Genomic DNA, 25,983 nt, shown 5'->3' with positions numbered 1-25,983 from the left:
GGGGCATCAGTGGTTTCCTTTTTTTGTTATGGCAGGGAATATTTGGGCTTAATGACAAACGACGGACATAATTGATCCAGTGGAATAGTTGAGTAAAATTTACCCTTTCCCGTAACCATTTTTAGGATAGTCAAAATTTAGTCTCCTCAGGATAGACTTCAGGCATGTGAATCTGAAGTTTAAAATTAGAAACTCTCGTCAGGTTTGAAGTTCAGCTCATTCGAAGCCTAGCTTCAAACCCAAGGTCTGAAGTTGAACTTTGTTTTTTCATACTTTTCAGATCACCTGGTATGAAATTAGGTTTCGGCATAAACCAACTCCAAACTTTCAAGGAGTAGCAGCTGTAGGAGGTTCAGTTTGAGGTTTGCCAAAATGGGCTAAACTTAAAATTTATTTTTTGAAAAAACTAAACTTGTTTCAACAAGGGGTAATACGAGTGGCTACCTGGCCTCATTTCTGCACCGGATACCAAATGGTTAAACCCAAAAAAAAAAAAAAAGGAATCCGAATTTATCATTATTCAGAGACAACCAAACACAGAGACAAGGTACAAGAACATTAAAGATATTGTAGTGATTCATTTACAGAATTTTCTTTTCAACTCTAGAATGTTTTTAGAAAAAAATGAATCAGCTGAGACCACTAGGATTTGCTGTCATACTGTACTTGTGCTTAAGGTACGCCTTGATAAAAGGATCCAACTCACCATCCATTACAGAAGTGATATCAGAAGTTTCATAAGCAGTCCTTACATCTTTTACCAGCTTGTAAGGATGGAAGACATAGTTTCTTATTTGCTGGCCCCATTCGGCCTTCACTGCATTTCCTCTTATTTGCTTTATTTCACATGCCCTTTGTTCCTCAGCAATCACCAACAATTTAGCCTTTAATCTGCTTAGAGCTTTGATCTTATTTGCTAGCTGTGTCCTCTCCTCTGCAATTGTGACGTTAAAATCAGTATAAGCTAAAGCTATAGAACTACTACTATTATTCGTGTTACACATCAATTCTAAATAAACTGGATCAGCTATATGAAGACAAGGTCGCTCCATTTAAGCACACCTTTGGCCAGCAGTATACGCTATACATCTAGGGATAAAAGAAGCTGATTTTCGATCTATTCCGTATATTAGATCTTGTTTGTTTATATCTGATGTTCTCAAGATTTGAATTGTTCCTCCACAATGATTCCATGTCTGCTTCAGTAGCAGCTACACTTTTGCAATTAATAGTACATCAGAAACTACTTCACAGCAAAAAATTCAGACAAGAAAATTGATGCTTTAACCATAGTTCAAAATCTTACAAGAGAAAGAGGCAAAGGATGGAAAATGAACAAAAACATAACGAGCTAGATCAAAGCTATGATAGTCAATTGGGCTTATAACAATTTTAATCTCTCAGCATCCATATGTCGACCTATGTCAGAAAGATCAAATACTTATCCACCAGACCCAAAAAGGCTACTTGTCTCAAAGCCAGAACAAACTTCTTCATAGATGTGCCCATGATATAATAGAGACATAAAGGTCAAAGAAGAACCTGTACAGCGAACAGCTACACCAGTGGGAATATGAGTGATGCGAACTGCAGTCTCAACCTTGTTAACATTTTGACCTCCCTTTCCCCCTGCTCTTGTAAAGCTGATATCCAAGTCTTCTTCAGGAATTTCAACATCTGTTGAGTCTTCAGGAAGAAGAGGCATCACCTCAACGCCTGAGAAGCTTGTCTGCATAGTGGCCACTTCAAACATTTACACGTTGTCCATGGATTAAAATGATAGGATATTTTTTGCCATGAAAATAGAAAAACAGATCGATCATGGTAAGATGAACGATATCAAAATAATGTGGTTAATGAAATAATGATACATTGCTTGGTGGGGGTATTATTCTTGTTATGATACCTTGTTTCATGCTTTATTACGAATTTGTTTACTTTTCTCTGTTTACTATTATTTGTGGGTGTCGTATTTATGTTATGCCATCTTGTTCCATGCTTTACTATGAATTTGTTTAGTATTTCGTGTTTCGAGCCGGGGGTCTATCGGAAACAGCCTTTCTACTTCTTTAGAGGTAGAGGTATGGACTGCGTACATCTTACCCTCCCCAGACCTCACTATGTGGGAATACACTGGGTTTGTTGTTGCTCATTTTTTACTAGTGTTCTAAAAGGCTAGTTTAAAGCGCCTAAACCCCGCCTAATTGGCGTTTTAGTGAAACCAGCTTGTGCATTTCTGTCACGACCGAAAATCCCATGGGTTGTGATGGTACCTATCCCAACCCAACCGTGGTAAGTAAGCCTTGACTCAACAATTCAGAATATCAATATAATAAAAATAACAGACTAAACCAAAACAGGATGATAAAAACGATAAATATAATAATAACTCAAGCCGTCATCAAAAATTTCAAGAGAATCTGAACCAAACTGAATACATAATTCCAAGACTCAAAATGTCATAAGTACAAAAGCAGCTCTACATACTGAAAGTCGAATAACTACAAAACGATCTGAGAATAAAACAAGACAGAAGTAAGATAGACGAAGCCTAGAAGAACACGAACCAAGGAGCTCACCACTGCTTCGAAATGCCTCTAAATGCACGATCTCTCTCTGCGAAGGCCACTCAAACCGGGATCTGCATCGAAAGAATGCAGAAAAGTAGGAGCGAGCCGGTCCACTCGTACTCAATAAGCATCATAGGCCGACTAAGATAGAGCAGAAAACTATATCGAATAAAGAATACTAAAGTAATCCTGCAAGCAGAAAAGTCCCAACAGTTCAATATTACGGATATCTCAATCACCGCCTCAGTCAAAACAGAAATGCAATGCAATGCAATGGCCAATGCCTACCAATATACACCCTCCGAGCTCATTCACTCCAGGAGGGGACCCATGGAAAACTCACGAGGTCCATATACAAATCAACTTTCATCAATACAGCAAAGATCCGGACGCGAACCAAAACTAAATCAATATCATATTCTCGGACTCGAACTGGGATTTCAATAAGTTTTGCCCAGTCTTGAGCCGAAATGAAATCATTCATTTCTTTCTAAACAATTCTTTCATATAATTTCTTACATTCACTGATTCCATGAACCATGAGATGTATGAATATGCATGAACACAAAATAAAGTGAATCAGATGTAACAGTCATATCCATAATCTTATCCATAATCTTAGAGTAATAATTATTTCACGAATACCAGCTATGAGCCTCACTGTTTACTCGGGAATCCAAGTCTCATATCACCAAAACAATATAAGCCCCATACCGGGCATCACAATAATCAACAAACCCCCGGGCATTATTATAATAATAAACACAAGCCTCCACACGGATATTACAATCTTCAACACCAGCCCTTACACGAGCATCACAATAATAACCCAATTTGTTTTGTACTCATATTCACAAATTCAGCCAACTTGTAGCATGCTTTACACAATAAGCCTCCATCCAACCAAAGTCTGGAGAAAGTTAAGTCATAACTTACCTCGAAGTCAAAGAAGCGCCACCACAAACCACCACTAAAATAGCTTTACTTCCAAAACAGCCCCATATCATCTCAAAATCCATCAAGAACAAGTTCTACATGTGAATATGAATCCAATAACACCCATATTGCTATGGTTCTGCATAAGGTCAAAAAACTCAACTCAAAAGTCAACCCCGAGCCAACAAGAGCAAAATTGGACTTTGTTAGAAAATCATTTTCCCCATAACTTAAGGAGTTCAAATCTGAAATTTCATACAAAACGGAGTTAAAATTGACTTTGAAATCATCAATTCATCATTCTTTAACTTTACCAGAAAAACCTCAAATTTTCATATTCAAACGCACGAGAAAACGATTGATAAATCCGCAAGTTTTTGTCAAAATCAGTTCACTCATACTATAAGGACCTTAAATTTCAAAAATCAACGAAAACCCATGACAAATTGACCTCAAACCAAAAAATTTTGATTTCTTAACCTGAGTTTCAAATCTCAATTTCATGAATCAAAATCATGGAAAACAAAATGGGTATTCTTGGGAAAGAGTAAAATAAGGATAAGAACACATACCCAATGATTATATGAGAAAAAAGACATCAAAAATTACCTTAAACAGAGCTTCCTAGCTCCCAAAATATCAAAAATACGAAATCCTTGATATGGTCCATTTTATTTAAAAAAAAATAACATCTTTAGTAGCGACTAGAAATCACGACAAAAGACCCTTCAGCAATAACTTTTCACTAAAAGGGGCATAACTCCCACATATGGACTCCAAACGTGTCGATTCTTTTTATATTGATGATACGAGCACGGTTAGCTTGGAGCACATTAGGTGGGGGTTCCATAAATGGATGATAGCTTGAAGCCCAGAGGAAGGGTATGAAGAAACAAATACACAAGATCATGGACAATCAAGATGTCATTTGGACAATCAAGAAGGACCTTGTAGGTTATTTGTAAAATAGTCAATTGTTGGCCATTTTTGTTATGGGCTATTTTTGTAAAGGCAATAACTATAAATGTGCTCTTAGTTATTTTCTTTCATCGATTTTAGATGATTGAATTGTCTTGAATAAACTTGATATTTGGTTACGCTAGATTAGGGTAGTGATTGGGTTCAATTCCAATTGTTAGCTTAGATCAAGTGAGTAGAGTAGACCCCCGAATTGCTTATATTACCTTCTTCACTTGATTGATCATCGAGTTATCATATTGTAGATTCAATTTTGTTTCGCGTGCATTTGATTGAGTTCCCTTTCTCCCTTGGTTTAGTTGTTCAATTGAGCCTTTCTTTCTTTACTTCTCATCTCCAACTTCTCACTTATCTTTATTTTCTGTTGTTTAATTCCGAGTTTTCGATAGCGATTCTAGTTATCCAATTATGATTGTTATCATCCTGGTATCAAAGTTTAGGTTAAAGAGTTGTTCCAACAATTCTTAATCCTATGTTCATAAATCTGAAAATCGTGCCAAAAAAATGGGGTCAAAAATTAGAAAATCAAAAAAAATTGTGTGGTTCGTGTCTTTGTTTGAGTTTCTACCACCAGATTAGTGTTTTCTAGTGTTTTGGAGGTTTGGATTTGAGATTTGGTTCGATTTGGAGTTGTTTGGAAATTTCACCATTGCGGAGCTAGGAAAAGTGTGAAAAAGGTGAAGTGGGTTTGTTGATTGAGGCAAAATTGGAGGTTCAATTGTATTGAGGTTTGTTTCTCTAATCAATTGCAGCTCAAATCTAAAATTGGAAGGCAAATGGAGTTAAATTTCACTAGGATCGATTTTGGTGTTCACAGTGTTCTTTATGATTTGCAGAAATTGCAAGTGGATTTGATTTCTGAGAGCAATTGGTTTGAAATTGGAGCCTAAAAATTATTGGAGTTTATTCGTGGCGATGGAAGGACCTTGAGTTTAAAATTTCATGTCAATCGGAGCTCATTTGTTTGAGGTTGAATTTTGAATTTTCATAGTGTTCTTCAAAGCTTGAAAATGGAGAAAATTGGTTTATTTTTGGATTGAAATTAAGGGCTAAAAATTATTGGGGATGTTCGTGGTGTTGAAAGGAGTGTGTGGTTAAAACTTTGTCGAATTTGGAGTTAAAAAGAAGCAGCTATGAATTTTTGTATATTGAGATTTTCTAGGTGTTCTCGAGCTCCTTCATATTGTTCTTGGATAAGAAGATAGAAAGTACACTTCAATCAAAAAAATTTCAAGTCAAAATCGGTCTAGTGGGTCCACTTATGGAAATTTAAGAAAAAAATTGAAATTTGAAAAGAAATTAAAAAAATCCACATGCTCTGCCACATCAGCAGTCAAAGGTCAAATGCCAAGGCAGCAGCCACGTCAGCAAGCTGCCAGCAGCCTTTCCCCACTCTCACTTCAACAAGTGAGATACACTTCAGAGGCTGAAAAATCAGGTTTTGACACTTGAGTTTTATTTTGGGGTCCTAAAGTGTTTGGGATTCAAAAATATTTCAAGTGTCAACTGCCAAAGCAGCAGCCACGTCAGCAAGCTGCCATCAGCCTTTCCCAACTCTCACTTCAACAAGTGAGATACACTTCAGAGGCTGAAAAATCAGGTTTTGACACTAAGTTTTATTTTGGGGTCCTAAAGTTTTTGGAATCCAAAAATATTTCAAGTGTCCAAACTTCGTGATTCTTTTTCTGCACTCTCTCTCCTTCAATTTCTCAACTATTTAACAAATCTTTGATTACTTGTTAACTAATTTTAATCATCAAATCAAATTCTTTCAAGTGATGAACTTCTTTGATGCCCCAAAATTTTTCTAAGTATCAGAACTTCGTAATTCTTTTTCAACACTTTTTTCTTGGATTTCTCAACAATTTAACAAGTAATTAACATCTTTAACCACTTGTTAACTAGTTTAATGTCATGACTCAAACCTAGTCGTAACACGGTGCTTAGAACCACAACTGATCCCAAGCTAACCTATGGTACTAGCATAATGCTTGAGCAACAACAACAACAACAAACCCAGTGTATTCCCACCTAGTGGGGTCTGGGGGGGTAAGATGTACGCAGTCCATACCTCTACCTCTGATGAAGTAGAAAGGCTGTTTCCGATAGACCCCCGGAGCATAATGCTTGAGCAACTAATTAAAATATATATAAAAACTAAACTGATTGAGCGGAAACAGAATTATGGAATAAACAGTTTAATACATTACTGTTCAAAGTTTACAATGTTGTAATCTGAAAGAAGGGGAACTGAAACTACATGCAATAACTCTAACTGACTATTTATGAAGCCTCTACTAATACTGACTATAGGTAGTCGAGACATGACCCCAGCCATCCCCCAATCAATACATATGAAATCTTTGACGTTGTGATCTGCCCGACTCTGATCCTGATAGTAAGAACCTAAATCTACATCATATGAAAAATGTAGGCAGAAGAGGTATGCGATCAGTACTTTGGAATGTACTGAGTATGTGAGATACGCACTAGTCATGAAAAAAACTTAAAATATGCTTTGACACTGAGGATGTAAGTGATTTGCTGAAACATACATTCAAAACATGTTTGTATGTAAAAGCTGTGAGGCATAGTGAAATCTCTAAATCGTAAGCTAAAATCTTTTTGTAAACTGGGAAGCGGTAGAAGCATAACTATTATATTGAGAAAAGACATAAAGTCACCCTTGAACTTGTCCGACTTTTGCAAAAAGACACTAAACTTTGCGGGCGATCTATACCCCACTGAACAATTTAAAAGTGAAATAAATATCCCATTTTTCAACCAATATTAGTTGCAAGAAAAAAAGTGCATTCACGCACCAATGACTATTTCCCACGTGTCAATTCATTTAATTTTACTTTTTTATTATTTTTTCTTACTTTTTCTTTTTTTTCCTATTTTTCTCTCTCCTCCATTGTTTTCCTCCCTGAACTCCCATTACTCTCTACACTTCACCATTACTAGTTTATATGCACTTATCTTTTGTGATTGGTATACTGTTATCGGTCCTAAATCGGAGGTCTATCGGAAAAAGACTCTCTACTTCACCTGAGGTAGTGATATAGTCTACATACATTCTACCCTCTCCAGACCCCATTATGTGGGAATACACTAGATATGTTATTGTTGTAGTATTTTATTTTAGATAGAAAACTAAGATAAAGTGGGTTGAGTGATATGATTGAGCTTGAAATTTTTTTCTTTCGATTGATGTTGTTTTAGTTATCTCCGTGATCACAATTACTGCTAAATCATCATTGGATTCAAATTAAACTTTAAAAATCAAATATAATTATGTTGAATCAAAATTTTATTAAAATTAAATCTTGTGCTTTTCTTCACCAAAATATCATAGTTTCATAACAAAAATCAAAAGAAAAATAGTAGATATATAGTAATGAAACGATTATAAACTTAAGATAAAAGAACTTGAAAAACGAGGAGAAAGAAATAAAAAGAAAAAGAGAAGTAAAATGATAGCAAAAATGAAAGAAAATGGTAAGGAGTTGGACGAAGAAGATAAAGAGAAAAAAGGAATTGAAAAATAAATTAAAATAAATAAAGTAATTAAAGAACATTTCTAATTAAATAGATGCTGATATTTTAATAAGAAAAAAAAAATTTACTTGCTTCACGCTCTATTTGGAGAGTGAAATACACTCCACGTCATGTGGAATTAAACGGGGTATTTATGGCGGTTTTATAAGTTTTGTGGGGTAATAGGTCGCCCGCAAAGTTTAAGTGTCTTTTTGCAAAAGTCGGACAAGTTCAGGGGCGACTTTATTTGCTTTCTCTATTATATTTAATCTCAAGTTAATGTTGAATATGAAATAAAATTGTACTGATTGTTAACTGAAATAAACAGATGAACTTGAGAGCAAACTGAATACATGGAACTAAACTGTAGTACAATGACCCTGTATAAAATACATATATACTGATGTGCAATGATAGTTTGAAAATTCATAGTATAAAAGAAAGTAAAACTAAATTGAGGGTCATGCATGAATACTGGGCCTGAAACTGTGGGATATAATAGACGCAATGACCAAGTAAATAAACATGTAATTAAGTAATATTGTACTGAATAAACAAATTACAAGGTCATGCAATAACTGAGTTTGAACTGTGGGAGTCATTATTAACCGACATATAACCATGTGAGCTAAACATGGAGTTTGATGCATAAACCCTATCGAAAATGGCTTAATATACCTTGCCAGGGTATAAAGGCTGATCTGGCAGGGTACCACTAAACTGATGTCCAAAAGGACTAAGGTGTCAATCCTGGTCTGATGGGTGACCCTTTAGAACCTACAGTGGACGTCGTAGTTCTGGAACTTAGGTACTTCTACTAAAGGACTCAACTTAACTGACGGGTGAGTCTTCATCCCTGTATTCGTTCGGTGCTAAGTACTACTCCAAGTGGAATATAAATTGATATACTAAATAGCTCAATAATATTGATATTCCGAAAATCGACAATAAATGCATAATCTGAAAATACTCAATAACATGTAAGTAAAAGCATTCGTAAGTATGTGATGAAATCCTAGGTCATCGGATGCTCACCCACCATCTCTGAAGAATACCACTAAATATGGCAATATTAAAATCTGAATATAATAAGGAATATCATAACTCAAGCCCAAAAATCAAGAATTTATCAATATAATGAGATTTTATAATTTTGGGTATGGAAAGATGCTTAAATTTATGGAAAAACATATATCCATGGTTTAGTTAAAGAAATAAACTGAAAAATTAAAAAATCCATGCTTCCCGTGAAACCCTAAGCTTGAAGGGTGAATTGAACTTAAGAAATTGAGTTATCTTTGGAACTTAATGGATGGAAGAAAACCCATTGGAGTTGAAATCTTGGACTGAAGCTTTGGGAATTTGGCTTTGCAAAAAGCCCTAGGCTTAGGCTTGCTTGAGAGTTGAATCTCTTGATTTTCTAACTTAGAATGAGTTAAAAGAAAATAATGAGGGATTTGGGGTCATTAAATAGACTTATACCTCTTGTAACAGCTGAAACGACGTAGTTTTGGAGTTAAAAGAGTGGAAGAATACCAAACAACCCTTTAAAATCGTCTAAAATGTTGTTGGTATCAGTCCGGACAAGTTTGGTGACGACTCGTAGGCCCTAGGGACAAATCGTGGCTTGAATCATCGTCTGGGACTCAAATTTTGGTTCCCACTGCCTTGACGACGAGTCCTCTTGACGACGCGTAGGGTCTGGCTACGAGTCGTAGTCACTGGCAGCTTGGACAGTGCTTTAGTAAATTGGTCATAACTTTTTACTCCAATTTCGAATTAAGGAAAAACTAGATGCGTTGGAAAGATAATCCAATTATCTATTTTTTGGGGGTCTTCAGCTCAAAAACTCTTAAGTAATCTAAAACTCTTGGGATTTAGGTGTTGTCAATTTTGCCCATTTAACCAATGTTGCCTCCCCATAGCGGTCAAAACTCGCACTACTCTTTGCCCCAATTTCGAATTTTGGGGGTCTTTGGCCGGTCAAAACTCGCACATCCAGAAGATGAGAGTAGTGAAAATGATGACATTGAGATGGATGTATGGGCCTACTAGGAGTGATAGGATTAGGAACAAAGATGTGCAGGACAAGGTGGAAGTGGCTTCAATAGTGGACAGGATGAAGATGAAGGAGACGAAGTTGAGATGTTTTGGGTATGTGAAGAAGAGGCATATATGCCCAAATGAGGATGCGTGAGACGTTGGCTATGGTGCGCCTGAGGTAAGGAGAGGTATAGGTCAACGAAAGAAGTATTAGAGAAAGTTAATTAGAAAGGACATGAGACATTTGCAGCTCATGACAGATTTAGCTGAGGAAATGACAAGATAAGAGCATATAGACGTTGAGGATTAGGGTAGAAGGTTAGTAGGTAGTCAATCATTGTCTAGTTTTCTTCATTAGTATTATTATTATTACTCTCCTAGTATCTTATTCTTCGATTTTATTATCACCTATTGTTTCCTTTGTTTCGATTATCATATTGTTCTTGTTCTTGTTCTTTTCTCCATTATTTTTGTACATGGCTTCTTCACTATTATATTTCCTTTTCTTACTGATTTTGATATGTTTTACTTGAGTCGAGGGTAAATCGGTAACAGCCTCTCTCACAAGGTAAGGATAAGGCTCTGTACACACCACCTAGCCCACACCCCACTTGTGGGACTACACTAGGTATGCTGTTGTTGTAACACCCTAGTAGCACTTCTCAATATCAACCATCCAATTTTATTCTCAATGGAACATCTTTGTACAACATTCTATTTTCCATGAACAAGCCTAAATATCTTAATTGTTTACACGTAAGCATCACAACCCCTAATAGTCTCACCTTAACTTCACTCTTCTTATGCTGACTAAACTCGCAACATATTTATTTAGTCTTACTTTTATTTATCCTAAAACCCTTATTATGTAGTGTGTTTCTCATCATTTAAACTTTTGGTAGATATCTTTGTTGGTTTCATCAATTAGCAAAATACCTTCAACAAATAATATACACATGGGACTTCATCTGATTTAGAGTGTTTCTCCATCATTAACTTTTGGTTGATATTCTTGTTGGTTTCACCAATTAGCAAAATATCATCAACAAATAATATACACATGGAACTTCATCTTCTGGTATTGTGGTGGTGATACAAGACAAACAAGGAAGACATGGAATCGCACACCAAAACAGTCCACAAGTCAAGAAACCGAGGACTATCTTGGTGACCACACTCGGATTCGCTAGTGATAACAATAATGGAGAGAATATCACGTGTTAAACACAATAATCAGCCAGCCCCAAACTAAGATTAACAACAATATATGAAGCACAAGATGAACAATGTGAAAAACAACAAGACAAACGGCTTACAATACAAGATACCAAACAAGATTACAAGAATGTAAATGATAGAAAGATAGACATACACTACTACAAGAACCAGTGAAGGACTTGGTGAAGATATTTGCAAGTTGATCACTTGACTTCACAAATTTACTAACAACATCAGCTAACATAAGGTACCGACGAAGATCAGGGAATTAGTTTGTCCAGCTATTTTTCTTTGATTTGGTTACCATTAGCTAAAGTGAAAGCCAGAAGAGACTGAGAATAAAGAATATTTGATAGAAGTGATTTATCACCAAAAATATAATCAGAAGCGCTGGAGTCCACAACCTATGATCCAAAGGTAGGAGACTGTGCAGTTGAGGCTACTGGTGGAGATATTTTCTTACTAACTCGATATCAAAAATACTCATTATATTCCTTTTCAGATAAATAAACCCATTGATTACCTGTGGTGTTAGACCAAGCAACATGAGCATTTTTAGTAGGACGACCATGTAAAGATAAACATGTTTCACGAGTGTGTCCAAGCCTATTACAATAACTACACTTAGGCCGAAAGTAATATACGTCACGAGTGCGTCCAAGCTTATTAGAATAACTACACCTAGGTCGAGATCTTCCAAAACGACTGCCCCTCGTTGATTCTTCATAGACTATGACGTTCGATTATCTAATCTCCTCAATAACGGTTCAAACTTAATCATCAAACTAAATCAAAATCAATGATGAACGTTTGCAAAAAGTGTTCTGAACTGTCAAAAAATTAGGTTTGAGCATTGAAAAGTGGTCAAAATTTGAGAAAAATGATATGGACCTTACTGGGAAAAAGAAATTGCTAGAAAAGTGGCCGAATTTCTCACAACACTAATGAAAATAGACGATGATGCAAATCAACCTTAACAGTTGTTGAAATTGATGCACGATGGCCTGTCTGGCTTAGTTTCTCACCAACTCTCCGATACCATGTGATACCATGTGAGAAATATTGGAGAAAAATATTATTGAATTATTGTATCTACAATATTACACTAACACCCTATTAATAGACACTACACTAATCTTTTTCCAACTAGGAAACCCCTACACAATAAGCTTTTTCCAACTAGGACACTATATTCCAATCCTTTTACAACAAGGACACTACATTACAACCCTTTTCCAATGAAGACACTACATTGCAATCCTTTTCCAAGTAGGATTCTAAATTATTCCTACTTTAATTCTAACAAGTTGAATAGTGGAGGTTATATGGTTCAGAAACTCCCGAGTTACAAAAGTTTGCCATCACAATCTTGGGTCTAACTTGTAGCTTATTTGGGTGTTAAAGAAACTGGAGCGCGTTCGAACACGTAAGAGTTAGAGAAAAGCTTTAGTATATTGAGATAAGCATATTATATCTCAAATATCTTTAACTTTATACCTGCCAATATTTATTTGCAGATTCATACAAAGAGAGGAATAGACCTACTCTAAAGTGCCTCAGTAACTTGGTGTTCATAAAATAAAACAGAACATTGAGGCGTCGTTACAGTGCTCGTAATGAAATTGATCCAATTAGCTTGGACAATATTGATGATGCCAATGAATGGCTAATTGGAGTTGAGAATGTCGAAGATGAGTCTTTTTTTTTTTTGGAGATACTGATTTCACTTGGGATGTTGTCAAGGAAAGTAGAGTTGAGGAGAACCATTATAGTTTAAGGAGGAATACTTCAAGCTTACATAACAAAGGAAAAGAAGCTGCTACTTCAAGCCGCATTGAGAAAGACGAGGAAGTTGAAGATGATGAGCAATATAATGATAATGAAGGAATACAAGATTTGGACAATCTTGATGAAGTAGATGGGCTTTAGAAGAACAAGAATTAGATATTGAAACATTACTAATTTAGATTTGGTTTTTCTTCTTTTTTTCTTTTTAGTCTGGTTTGTTTTGCTATTTTGCTGCACTGTTTTGCTATTGTAGTCTGTGTTGTTTTGCTGGTTTATTTCGCAGCAGGTGTTTCAGTGACCAAACCTTAGATTTAGTGTTTAAGTTATACTTTTGGTTATATATATTGTCTTTGTTGCTGATTATATAGTTATTGTGGTCTGTTCAGTTCTGCCTTACTGTTTGGATGCTCTGTTTAGTCTTTTTTCTTTTAAATTGCGCTTCACTTCAATGATGTAAGTGCTTCCCTTCACGCTTCATTTAATGTGTGAAGTGGAACCTTGTCGCTTTTTTCTGCTTCACACTTCCCTGAACACTGATTGTACATGTTCAGAATCATCACAATCTTACATGAGCACTTAAATCTCCACCAATAACAATCTGTTTCTTCCGAAACTTAGTTTTAGCATCTAATCTTACTTGCGAAGCATGGGCACTAATGACATTAATTGTTCTAATTTAGGAATTGCAAGACTTAATGAAATAATCATATCCTAAGCGAGCTTTACCACAACAACTACAATAGTTCCCTCCTCATTGCTATTTTTCTCTATCCCACAATACCATGATTAATAATTCATGTTGTCATCTCTCTAACCTTTTGCACCGTCCATTTAGTTTCCTGTAGTTATGCAATACAGCTTTCCTCTTCTTTACTAACACCATCAACTACCCAATCAAAAAGCCTATGTTACAGCTGTTTACCCAAATTCAACTCTCTTGGACTAGCTTTTCTACCTTCAACTGTTTATTATGTGGGACCCTTCCCTATTTTGCACCAAATCCAATTGTGGTGATACTAAGTAGGCATTTGGACAAGTGATTTCATGTCGTGATTTGAAATCATGAGATGAAATCAGCGTTTGGACATGCGACTTAACATTGATTTCATCCCATGATTTCATATCATGAGACGAAATCTCAAATTCTCCAAAAAGCTTGATTTGGAAATTTCATATCATGATTTGGGATTTTTCAGATACATAAGTTAACTCACAAATTTATATTTTGCAAAAGAAAACCCCACCATTTATATCTATCAACCATTTATTTTATATGTAAATAAAATTTATAGTTCATATCATTACTTTTTAAATCATTTATATCTCATATAATTATTACTCTCACCAACATAAAATTTGTTATTACTTCAAACGAACTCCTACTTTTCCATTTATTATTCACCAAATTTATTACTACCTCATTCAAACCAACGCTTATTAAAAAAAAAAAAAATTCCATAGTTAAATTAAGGGAACAAGACTCTGACCACTATGGCATTAATTGAAAAATCATTTTTGCTTATTTTATAAGATTGTATAAAGAATTGGGACAATTTGATAGTTTTCACAACTTATGAGGTTTTTATGTTTATGAGGAAACATACAACATAAAAAGTCCAAATTGCATATCAAAACAAAACTTCAACTTCACCTCATGATTTCAAATGATTTCAAATCATGATTCATCTCATATGGCCAAACGGGCCCTAAGTTCTTTACCTACATTTGTCCATGATGTTGGACCCTTTCCTATGTTGCAGCACATCAAGGCATTGATGTGGCAAGACTAACCATTTTACTCATACCCACCAGGCCACCACTGATGCGGGAACCTTAACTCATACTCCGTTACATCGAAGTGGCAATGTGACAGAACCACTAGCTTATTTTTCATCACATCCAGGTGGCGATGTAATGCATGCCTTAATGAGTATGTCCCAATGATACTATTGTGAGGATTCATCGTGAACTGGTATTTTATGCTAGATCTCACTCTATATTTGGGCTTGGGACCGATAATGTAAGTAACCTCACGTGTTATGATTATCATGGTTAGGTGCTTCTGCTGTAAAGTAGCATACTCAAACTCATAGGAAGTCATATCTTTGTGAGTATATAGAACGTAGAGTATATAAGGAGGACCAAAACAGTGTTATCAAATAAAGATTATAACCTGACGAAGGCCTTTAGCATTGAAGGGTGATTGTCGAACAATCCTGTGGGTTCCTTTCTCCCCAGACAGGTAACCATACGCATACCGGCCTTCAATTTCAATAGTGGCTGACTTGATCCCAGCTTCTTCTCCCACAGACTTCTCAACAACTTTTGTTTCATACCGCTGCTTTTCCCCCCATCTCACATACATCCTGAGAAGCATATCAGCCCAATCCTGCACTGGAATTAATCAGAATATTTTATGTAAAAGAGATAATGAAAATTGTGAGAGACTGATTTTGCAAGTTTTAAAGACTTAAAAACTTTCTGATGAAACAGGGCTGGGGGAGAATAGAGATGGACCAACCTGTAATGAGAAAAAGCAGGATATGGTTTCAAAGCAAAAAATGCAAACTGTTAGAGAGCTTCAATCATGTCTACTTCACATCACATCTTATAGCTTTTCTTATTATTTTTTTTTTATAAGCAATGAATAATAAAAAAAATAATATAACTCATGTCATGGTCTATTTGAGAACCTCCCTCACGATCAAACTGCAGTTCAGAAACATTTAAATCATCTGTTTGGCCATAAAAAGGGCTTTTAAACAGAAAAAAGACATAATGAATTGTAACTATATGGACAATGATAGCTAATGCACACAGCAAAGAATGAATTTCTACACTGTAGCAAGGCACCTATGACTTTTCCGGTTCTATAAATTATCATTACAGCATATCATGATCAGCTAAAGTAAAATAACACTGCCACTTAGCAGAATGTATTGAAATCTGTCTTGCTGCCTCAGATGAAAACCCATGATGATATTCATGAAAAATGTGAATTATGAAATCTTAATCATCCGGGTCCATAACACCAACATTCACACTTCCATGTCCTAAAATCAATAGATTTAGCCCCTAGCTACAGATCCAGCATCACCTGTGCATCAGTGCCACCCGCACCAGCTGTGATAGTAATCACAGCAGCTTCTTTATCATAGGGGCCTGAAAGAAGTTGAGTCAACTCAAAACGATCCAGTGCCTTGTTCAATTCCTTTATGATACCAGAGGCCTCCTGAAGAAGTGCTGAATCAATTGATTCCATCTCTTCGGTGAGCTTAATAATTGTCTCTGCATCATCAGCCTATGGAAGTGTGAATTCCTGAATTATCACTGTTGTACTGAAACTGTGATTTATGAATAAATATTGAAAGTGGTGAGATACCTGAGATGTTTTCAAGAACTAGGAGAAAATTCTAACAGAGCCACAAACAGATAAAAGCTTTGCAAATTTTTTATTTGCACATCAAAGGGAGTCAAAAAGAAAAAACCTTTCAATTTTTTTTATATCTTTCAAATGGACATCTGTCTACTCTATTATCTTCCTCTTTAATTTTTAATTTCCATTCCAAACTTTGGACAGAAAGAGATATCTACGGGGAATGAAGGAGATCATATAATTTTTTTTTCACTAACCGTGGAAGGAGATCATATAATTTGGTAAATGGTAACCACTGGATTCTTAAATTTCCTTGAACCATTAACCATTTATTGAAAGTAACTGGTTAAATTGCTGCCATGTGACCGGAAGGTCACGTGTTCAAGTCTTGCAAACATCCTCTGCAGAATGTAATGTAAGTTTACGTACAATAGACCCTTGTGGTTGGGCCCTTCCCCAAACCCTGCGCATAGCCCCGGGAGCTTTAGTGCACCGGGCTGCACTTTTTCTTTACAAGACAAATCACATTTAAAGTTGATGCGCCTCGCAAGATAAAATAGGACCTCCAGTGTAAGACAAATATAGTACAAAGATGCTTTAGAAAAATGGAAAATGACTTTTGATGTTAGCAAGAATTAACTTAGGACCAGTGTTTTCTGCTCTCCATATCTCTTTGGGGAAAAGTGTAGGTACCTGTGTCTTGAAGTCATGAAGAAGCTTTAATTTGTCTTTGCAATCAGTTAAAGCCTGAAGTGTTTCCTGAGCAGTAGCACGATTATCCCAGAGAGCGCTATCAGTCGCTGCTGCTTCTAAAGCAGCAAGATCTTCCTGTAATTGCTTTAGACCGGCAGCAGCTCTGATCTCCTCAACACGCTCTAAGACAGTCTCTACATCCTTCCTTAAAGTATAGAAATCTGTGGACAAATATAACAGTAAAGAACACTCCAACTTCATACATTGTAAATAATACATAAAGAGCCAAATACTCCATAAAACACAAACAAATCAGCAGAAGATTGCATAAAGATTTAAGTGCTACCCAGAAAATTCTCTGTAGAAGCTAGTCATCATTGCCATCCACAACTTTGAACTTTGATTTTCTAGAAAAGTGAATTTCATTCAAAGATGACTAAAAAGAGCCCCTCCCCTACATATGATTTCAGAAGCAGCCTTTTTAAAATTGAAAAGCGCAATGAAGTGATAAGGTCCATGTAGCTTGAAGTGAAAAGCAAGAAGTGAAGCGCGTGCTTCTTTGAAGACAAGAGCACAACAACAACAACAACAACAAACCCCGTGTAATCCCTCAAGGAAGACAAGCGCACAAATTAAAAAAATTTAAAATACTGAACATATATAAATCTAGTACTACAATAATCAGATTACGATCAAAATAATTTATTTCAACATCCAATGTACAATAATGTCGATATACTCCAACTCCTCGAAGTTGAGATCCAAAGAACCAATTGATTTACGTTTGGATCACTTTGAAGTCATTGTTTGAAGTGCACACTTCGTCAAGGCAGATGGTTTAACCTATGAAAAAATCCCTTGGAACTTCTTTGTTTTCTGAGACAGGTAACAAAAAGTTCTGTTGGGACTTTAAAATTTTCATTTATAAAAATAAAAAACCATGGTTGAAAAAAAAAAAAGAAACTTAGTCGTATAACTTCTTACTAGCAAAAATATGGATGATTAACTTGGAATTCACAAAAAGAACTACAATAAACCAGTAAAGTATATCCATAACCCAAATTACAGACACCCGACCTATCAAAAAAAAAAAAAAAATCACCAATTTGACTCTCCATTAGTCATATCCATCTTCTTAGATCCAGTTCTTTCAGCATCAATACCTCCACCCATACACATATCTATTTTGCAATCCTCACCAATCGTGACACTCCAAACCCCCAAAACAATCTTGATAACATTAATGTCTGACATCTTCCCTGTTATAAAGGAGCTCCAGCATCTTAGCTTTAAAACCCCCTAAGCAACCACCTTCATGTTTGATACAAGCCAAGGCCTTAAAGAGCTAGATTACATCTTCCAAGGCCAATGCAAAGAGGTCCACGCCAAGATCAAGCCTAGAGCTCAAGGATGCATTCGGTGGACCCCTTTTAGGCTCCTAAGCCCACAATGCCACGTGTGGATTATTGCTTGGAGGGCTTGAAGTATTCTTTGAAGAGCCCATGTGGGTTATTTCCAAAATAGCCACTTTGGGCTATTTCTTGTAATAGGCTATCTTAGGCAAAGGCAACAACAACAACAGTCCCAATGTATTCCCACAAAGTGAGGTCTGGGGAGGGTAAAATGTACGCAGTCCATACCGCTACCTCCGAGGAAGTAGAGAGGCTGTTTCCGATAGACCCCCGGCATCTTAGGCAAAGGCAACACTATAAATATGTGCCTTAACCATTTCATTTGCAATTTTGATGATATTTTGAATGAATGCTCTTATGAGTGAATTGCAAGCTTCTATTAGCTTGTGTTGACATCTTGTTTAGAAACGTGTGTTGCTTGGGGACTTGATTCCTTGAGGTCTACGTAAGAAATTGATGTTCGATTCTACTAGTTTAGGGGTCTTCGGGTTTGATACACCCATTGGTTCTTGATTCTTAGTAGTTTCTTATGTCAATTTATCTTAGTAGTTTCTTATGTCAATTTATCTATCTTTACTTTCTTGCATTGTTTATGTTTTGATTCCTTAGGTTAGAATCCATCTATCATAGCTAGATCCGTATCATTTGGTATCATAGCCGAGTTTAGAATCGTTCCCATGATTCTAGTCTTGGGTGTGGCTATCTCGAAAATCAACATAAAAAAGAAGTGTTAAAACCGAAAATCCCACAAAAATATTTTGTTCCCGATTTTTCCCTTGGCCGAGATTTTGGTCCTTGAATTTTTGTGTGTTTTGGGAATTTCTAGTGTTAGATCCTTGTTCCCTAACACTAAGAGAGTCTAGATCTTGAATTTGAGCTAATTCCGGGTTGAATTGAGTCATCCACCATTGTTGAGCTTGAAGTTGAAGAAACTTGGAGGTGGATCTCGAATTTTGGAAAGGTTTTGTTGAGATTTTGGCTTGAAAAACATGTTGGTTGAGTGTGAGAGATCAATGTGAGCTTGAAAATTCAAAAATCATTCAATTCCGAGGTCATTTGGCTAAGGTTCCATTTTTTAGTATTCTTGGTGTTCTTCAAGTTCTTCATATGTTGTTGAAGAAGAACATTCAAAACGCGGTTGTTTGATCCAAAAAGGAAGAGAAAGAAAGAAAGAATCAAAAAGCATCTAAAAGGAATATTATCAAAGAAAAGGACAAGGGAAAGTACAAGGAGGGGACCACAAGGAAATTCAAACTCTCGTGAGTTTGAAAAATCAATTGAAAGGCTCATTTTCATTGTATTTTCAGCCACAAAACCGATCACCACACTCCAAAAATTGATGATTGATTGAATACAAATTGGAAACAAGCAATCTCCAAAAAGTTGACCAACATTGATAAAGGTAGCCACGTCACTCAATCTGCCCCATTGCTTTTAGCTCAAATTTAGGTTCTTAGTTTCTTTTCTTTGATTCTTTAACTTCTTTTCTTTGATTCTAACACTAATTAATGACTAGCAATTAACCTACTTAGTTGTGACTTAGTTTTTGAGTCCTTTCTTTTATTGTCCTATTTCTTTCTAGCTTTTCTCTTTTTCACTTCGTTGTTAGTTTTTGAGTCAAGTCCATACGTAATTTTTGTTCAATTGAGTCCTTCAAACAAGAATCCACTCCGACTTCAAGCCACAATTGGTACCAAGTAATCTCATTGGAGTACAAACGAGATATCAACACTTGCGACGCCAATTAAGTGACATTCAAAGGTGTGAACTTTGAGAGCTTATGAGGTTGTTTTCCTAACCTTAACTTGTTTGTTGTTTTGTTTTTGTTTAGTATTTCTTTTGTTAGGTACAATGGCACCGGGAGATGATAATCAAAGTGCTTCGGGAAAGATAACCATGAAAGATTTGATGGCGACCATAATGAATGTGAGTAGCCGATTGGATAACATGATAGCCGTTAAAACTTCCCCCTAAGTCTACCCTTTCCAATCCACCAATTTGTCAAGCTTCCTTGAGTGGACATGCTCCAAATGAGCTAAAAAGGTAACAAAGCTAACTCTTGCACTCTAGTGAATGAGGCTAGTAGCCAACTAAGTGTGAATGATAGCTTACCCTTAAGTGAGTCTAATGTCTCTTTCTTTCATGATGATAATGTACAACTTAAGCGTGTGGATACACTAGTTGATCCTAATGATGACAAAATCGACTCTTCTAGCAAGATCAATTTGTGTCCACCTAATGTTGAAGCCATTGTGACAAGTGGTAGTACATTGTCTTGTGGAAGTCACGAAGTCACGAGGACCAACTTGTGTGTGGACTGACCCCAACACTTGGGAATGTTTGTGAGGTGTTTAACGGACCTCAAGTGAATGGTGATGTTGAAAAGGTTGGTCGATTGAATGGGAGTGACCCTCTATTTGTTCTTGTTGTTGATCATGCTAGTATAGAGGGGACATATGATTGTATTAGTGGTAATTTTGGAAGAAGTGTTTCCTAAACCCGTGTACATGGACACTTTATTCATTTGATCCCGGTGATCATTGGAAATATGGTGGTTCTTCTCCACACCACTCGGTGCTTGGGCAAAAAGACAAACCAACAACGGGTGAGGTTGTTAGAACTCATCCCTGTGACGGAGAGGCTTTCTTGGAGATTTCTAATCTACTTGAGAGACCAAAGTTGTGTAAGGGAAGGGTCTCCAACAAAGATGAGTGTTATAGCGGGGTTATGAGCGTATTGAGACTTGGAATCCATGTGAGCCTTCACGAGCGATTGGTTGATTACCATGGTTCCCCTAGCATAACCCTTTGTCCAAATCTATGTTGCTCGGACTAGGCGGTTATGCCGTCGAGCCCGTTGCGCTGCGACACTGGTGCGGACGCCGGCATGGGATTCGTCTCGAACTCAATCAAGCGAATCCAGAGACGTTGACCAACATCAAAAAGAAAGTTGGCTTCGTTATCAAAAGGGAGAAACCGGCGAAGAAAGAAAATCGACGACTGTGACTATTGTCATCGGTGAAAGGGTTGTCGCCGACGGAAGGGTTATCGTTGCCGAAATTTCGATGGCGAAGAAAGAGAAAATGGTAGAATGCTCATGTCTGTGATTGTCGGTTGTTACCGATGGAAGGGTTATCATCTCCAGAATTTCGATGGGTAAAAAAGAGTAGAATGCTCAGATCTGTTATTGTCGGCGCTCACTGTTGGTGGTCCTATTTTTTAATAATTATATTTTTAAAAAAAATTATATTAAAAAGGTAAAACTAATTTATTTAGATCTAGTGAGTGTTTGGCTTTTCAAATACTACTTCTAATTAAAAAGAATTTATTTTCTTTCCATATAAAAAAAATACTACTCCTAATTTAAAAAGTAAGTAAAAGAAATTACCTTAAAAGTGAAAAAAGTAAATATTTTTTTAGGAATAAAATTTCCTTGACGCATAGGAAAAAGTAAATTGAAATGACTGTTTAAATATAGAACTATATTTATAATATTTAATTTTTTTAGCTGAATCCCCGCACCCGTATCCCAAATCAGATTTGCACCCCCCAGAATCTTAAAAATTAAATTTTGAAGAATCCGACTCTCGGATCTGCACCCGTCTCGGATACCCGCATCCAAGTTCATGCAACTGAGGTCCAAATCTCTTAAAGGACCAAGTAGTTCTTACTTTTTGGGGTTATACACCCTTGATTGATCATTTTGATGTTTGGTTATATCAAAAGTGTGTGCAACCTTGGCATGATGTTTTGAATGATGGTGCTAACCCTAACCCTCATGCCATGAGGGAAGTGTGTTTGCTTGTGTCTCCTACTGTTTTGCAAGGTTTGGATTCGAGGTCGAATCCTTTTCAAGAAGGGGAGGATGATACGAGCCAACGGGGCCTTAAAGAGTTATATTACATCTTCTGAGGCCAATGCAAAGAGGTTCACGCCATGATCAAGCCTAGAGCTCAAGGATGCATTCGGTGGACTCCTTTTAGGCTCCTAAGCCACAATGCCGAGTGTGGATTATTGCTTAGAGGGCTTGAAGTATGCTTTGAAGAGCCCATGTGGGTTATTTCCGAAATAGCCACTTTTGGGCTATTTCTAGTAATAGGCTACCTTAGGCAAAGGCAACACTAACAATATATGCCTTAACCATTTCATTTGCAACTTTGATGATATTTTGAATGAATGCTCTTATGAGTGAACTGCAAGCTTGGATTAGCTTGTGTTGACATCTTGTTTAGAAAAGTGGGTTGCTTGGGGACTCGATTCCCTTGAGGTCTACATAAGAAATTGGTGTTCGATTCTACTAGTTTAGGGGTCTTCGGGTTTGATACACCCATTGGTTCTTGATTCTTAGTAGATCGATAAATTGACATAAGAAACTACTAAGAATCTTCTAAGAATCAAGAACCAATGGGTGTATCTTACCAGAAGACCCCTAAACTAGTAGAATCGAACACCAATTTCTTACGTAGACCTCAAGGGAATCGAGTCCCCAAGCAACCCACGTTTCTAAACAAGATGTCAACACAAGCTAATCCAAGCTTGCAATTCACTCAAAAGAGCATTCATTCAAAATATCATCAAAATTGCAAATGAAATGGTTAAGGCACATATTTATAGTGTTGCCTTTGCCTAAGATAGCCTATTACAAGAAATAGCCCACAAGTGGCTATTTCGAAAATAACCCACATGGGCTCTTCAAAGCATACTTCAAGCCCTCCAAGCAATAATCCACACGCGTCATTGTGGGCTTGGGAGCCTAAAAGGGGTCCACCGAATGCATCCTTAAGCTCTAGGCTTGATCATGGCGTGGACCTCTTTGCATTGGCCTCGGAAGATGTAATCTAACTCTTTAAGGCCCCGTTGGCTCATATCAATGTTAATTTTCTTAAGGTCCCACGCATTTCATTTCTTTCAAATAGTTGGTAATTCCCTTTATTCCTATAAAGGTTTCTGCGATTATTCCAATGGTTGCAAAATACTATTGCACTTGCAAAAATTTTAGCCATCACTCCACCAAATTTTGAAACGTAAAATTGATTACAAAGTTGACAATAGAACTGTCCATTTCCTTAAAGTTGATCTTTTGGTACAGGGTTCATGGGCTTACAGTTTTCCTCATACTCCGTAAAATATTCAACTAGTTGCTTAAACAAAAGAATCTTGGATGCCTTCAAAACTAAAGAAACAAAACGTCAGAATATACTTCACAGGTTGGCATTGCAGAAAATGTTTATTCAGGTAACGCTGAAGGATATTTGGCTAGAGAAAACTTCAGGAGAGCACATTTATCATATCTCACTGATGCTTGTTAAGTTCAATAACGACTGTCAGGATGAAAAATCTTGAAGATTTGAAAAGCACAGTAAGGGTGATTATCATGTCTTGCTAGGTAAGGTTTCAGATGTACAATTCTTTTAGGCCATGTTTTTACAACGTTACAAAGCACAGCCACGCAACCACTACAAATGCAGAACATAACATGTAAATAATGCAGAAGTAAAAAAAAAAAAGAAAGAAACTAGATGCAGCTAAGCATAAATATTTCAACATAACGCATATCGTTCTGTTTTTTTAATCCAAACATTACATCTCAATTTAAAAGTTCTATCAAAATCCAGACAAAATGCAGGTATCGCATGGATTTAGTTGAGGTGTACACCAGATGGCCCACACACCACAGTTATCCAAAAACATAAGACAAAATGCAAGAAAGCTAAAAACAAAAGGTTCAAAATGCACCTATGTTGTTAAATGATTAGAACGATCCGATATAAGCAGAATCTATTGTCAAAATTATTGAAAGAAAAACTCAAGCCTTCATCATACTATTTCTTTAAGGCGCAAAAGATAACAGTTTGGCATCATTGAAATGGTATAAATTTACCTTGCATGGCCCATTCAGGCGTTTCAGTATTGCTAACTCCCACCTCAGGTGTTGCAAAAGAAACTGTGCTACCTTCAATCGAATTAATGAAACACCACATAGTAAGCAAAATTTCTTCTTTTTTTTTATGATTTTTCTGTAGGTACAAATTCTAGCAAATTAAAGGCCCCAAAATTGAAATTTATAGTTAAAATTGGTAAGCGTAAATTAACAAAGTCACGGGAGTAGTAAATAGGAAAGAAGTAATTGTAGCCAACTGTTGTTGCAGTAAACATGCAAGAAAGAAGTAGATGTCCTACCCGTTGGAGAAGAAGAAATGAAAGGTAGAAAAGAATGAGAAGTTAATTGTGGAATTCTGTGTCTTCGCCTGTGCATTGCTATTATTCTTGGATTCGGAACTGATCTTGCCATTGTCGCTAAGCTGTGGAAGGGCTTGGAATATTGAGGGACTGAACTTTGAATCATACCCTCCATGGCTGCAGTAAGAGAGAAGCTGTCTCCGACTTGCAAAGGGATAAGAATCTCACACTCACGTAGATCAGTGATGGGACTAATCTACAATGTCCAAAACTTTTGGTCTTCTTTTCTTTATTCCTTCCTTCCTTTTGCCATATTTTGACTTGTCGCCTTAATATTATATTTTGAAAATAAATAATTAATGATAACAATAAAATAAAAAAAATATTTTCCCTTGATATACATCAGAAATAATAAGTAAGTAAAAAAGAATATTTTAAAAATAGCAGACACAACTAAAAATAAAAAGAAAATACATCGAATCACCACTAAACTTGTGGTGAAAACTTACTTTAGACCCTAAACTTGTATGACAATTATTTACCCTCTTAACAACTTTTAACTGAATTTATTTCACCCCTTAGAAGCCGAAGTGAGGTCGCATGTTGTTGGGCTTGTCGAAGTGCTATGTTTGTCTTTTATATTATTTTAAAGCGAAAATATTCTTTTAAAATTAAATAACGGCTATAAATCCCAGATCAAATAAACCCAATTTCATCCTCAAAACCTTAATTTACTTCTCTTCTTCCTCAATTTCTCAAAATCTCCTTCCTCTCCGAAATTTAAGCATAATTTTGAGATTGATTTCTCATTTATTTCAAATGTAATCTATTTTTCTAGCACGCAATGAGGTCGGTTAATTTGACTAAACTTTGCATGGAAGAAAATGATAATACTTTGTACAAAGAAGTTCGTTGTAATCATGAATTTTTGTTGCATATGAAGACATCTTGGACTTTGAGGAATCCCGGCAGAAGATTTTGGGCATGTTCTTATTATGGGGTAGATATCAATTTTTTTGCTTTTACTATTCCAATAGACTTATTAAAGTCTAATTCATTCTTTATTTTTCACTATTGAATGACCTAAAATCTTGCGACTTTTGGTGTTGGAGGGATAGAGAAGATATTGATCCGAGGTACAAATATGTGATTCCTAAACTAATAGAGAAATTAGGTGAGCTTAAGAATTTAGTTGAGTCTTTTCAATATATTGACAATCATGCATCGGTTAATGAAGTTGAAAAAGTTGC

The 25,983-nt window shown here is 36.2% G+C and overlaps 1 protein-coding gene across 2 annotated transcripts; it reads right to left on the bottom strand.

The window, feature by feature from the left end:
• Window positions 1-489: 489 nt before the first annotated feature.
• On the bottom strand, window positions 490-25,098 carry LOC107850536 (peptide chain release factor PrfB1, chloroplastic). Of its 2 annotated transcripts, XM_016695125.2 has the most exons (7): window positions 24,734-25,098; window positions 24,435-24,506; window positions 17,143-17,363; window positions 16,171-16,374; window positions 15,247-15,462; window positions 1,543-1,729; window positions 490-934 (listed from the first exon to the last, which is right to left on the bottom strand). In XM_016695125.2, the coding sequence occupies exons 1-7, from the start codon at window positions 24,906-24,908 to the stop codon at window positions 630-632; spliced, it is 1,380 nt and encodes a 459-aa protein (XP_016550611.1). In that variant the 5' UTR covers window positions 24,909-25,098; the 3' UTR covers window positions 490-629. The 2 variants fall into 2 exon arrangements, with proteins under 2 accessions (XP_016550611.1, XP_016550612.1); XM_016695126.2 differs by lacking the exon at window positions 16,171-16,374 and having other exon boundaries at window positions 24,734-25,033.
• Window positions 25,099-25,983: the final 885 nt, after the last annotated feature.

This window comes from Capsicum annuum, chromosome 12 (genome assembly GCF_002878395.1).
Source record: "Capsicum annuum cultivar UCD-10X-F1 chromosome 12, UCD10Xv1.1, whole genome shotgun sequence".
NCBI classification, from domain to species: domain Eukaryota; kingdom Viridiplantae; phylum Streptophyta; class Magnoliopsida; order Solanales; family Solanaceae; genus Capsicum; species Capsicum annuum.
The sequence above is the reverse complement of the archived record's forward strand: the minus strand, read 5'-3'. Positions and strand labels throughout refer to the sequence as shown.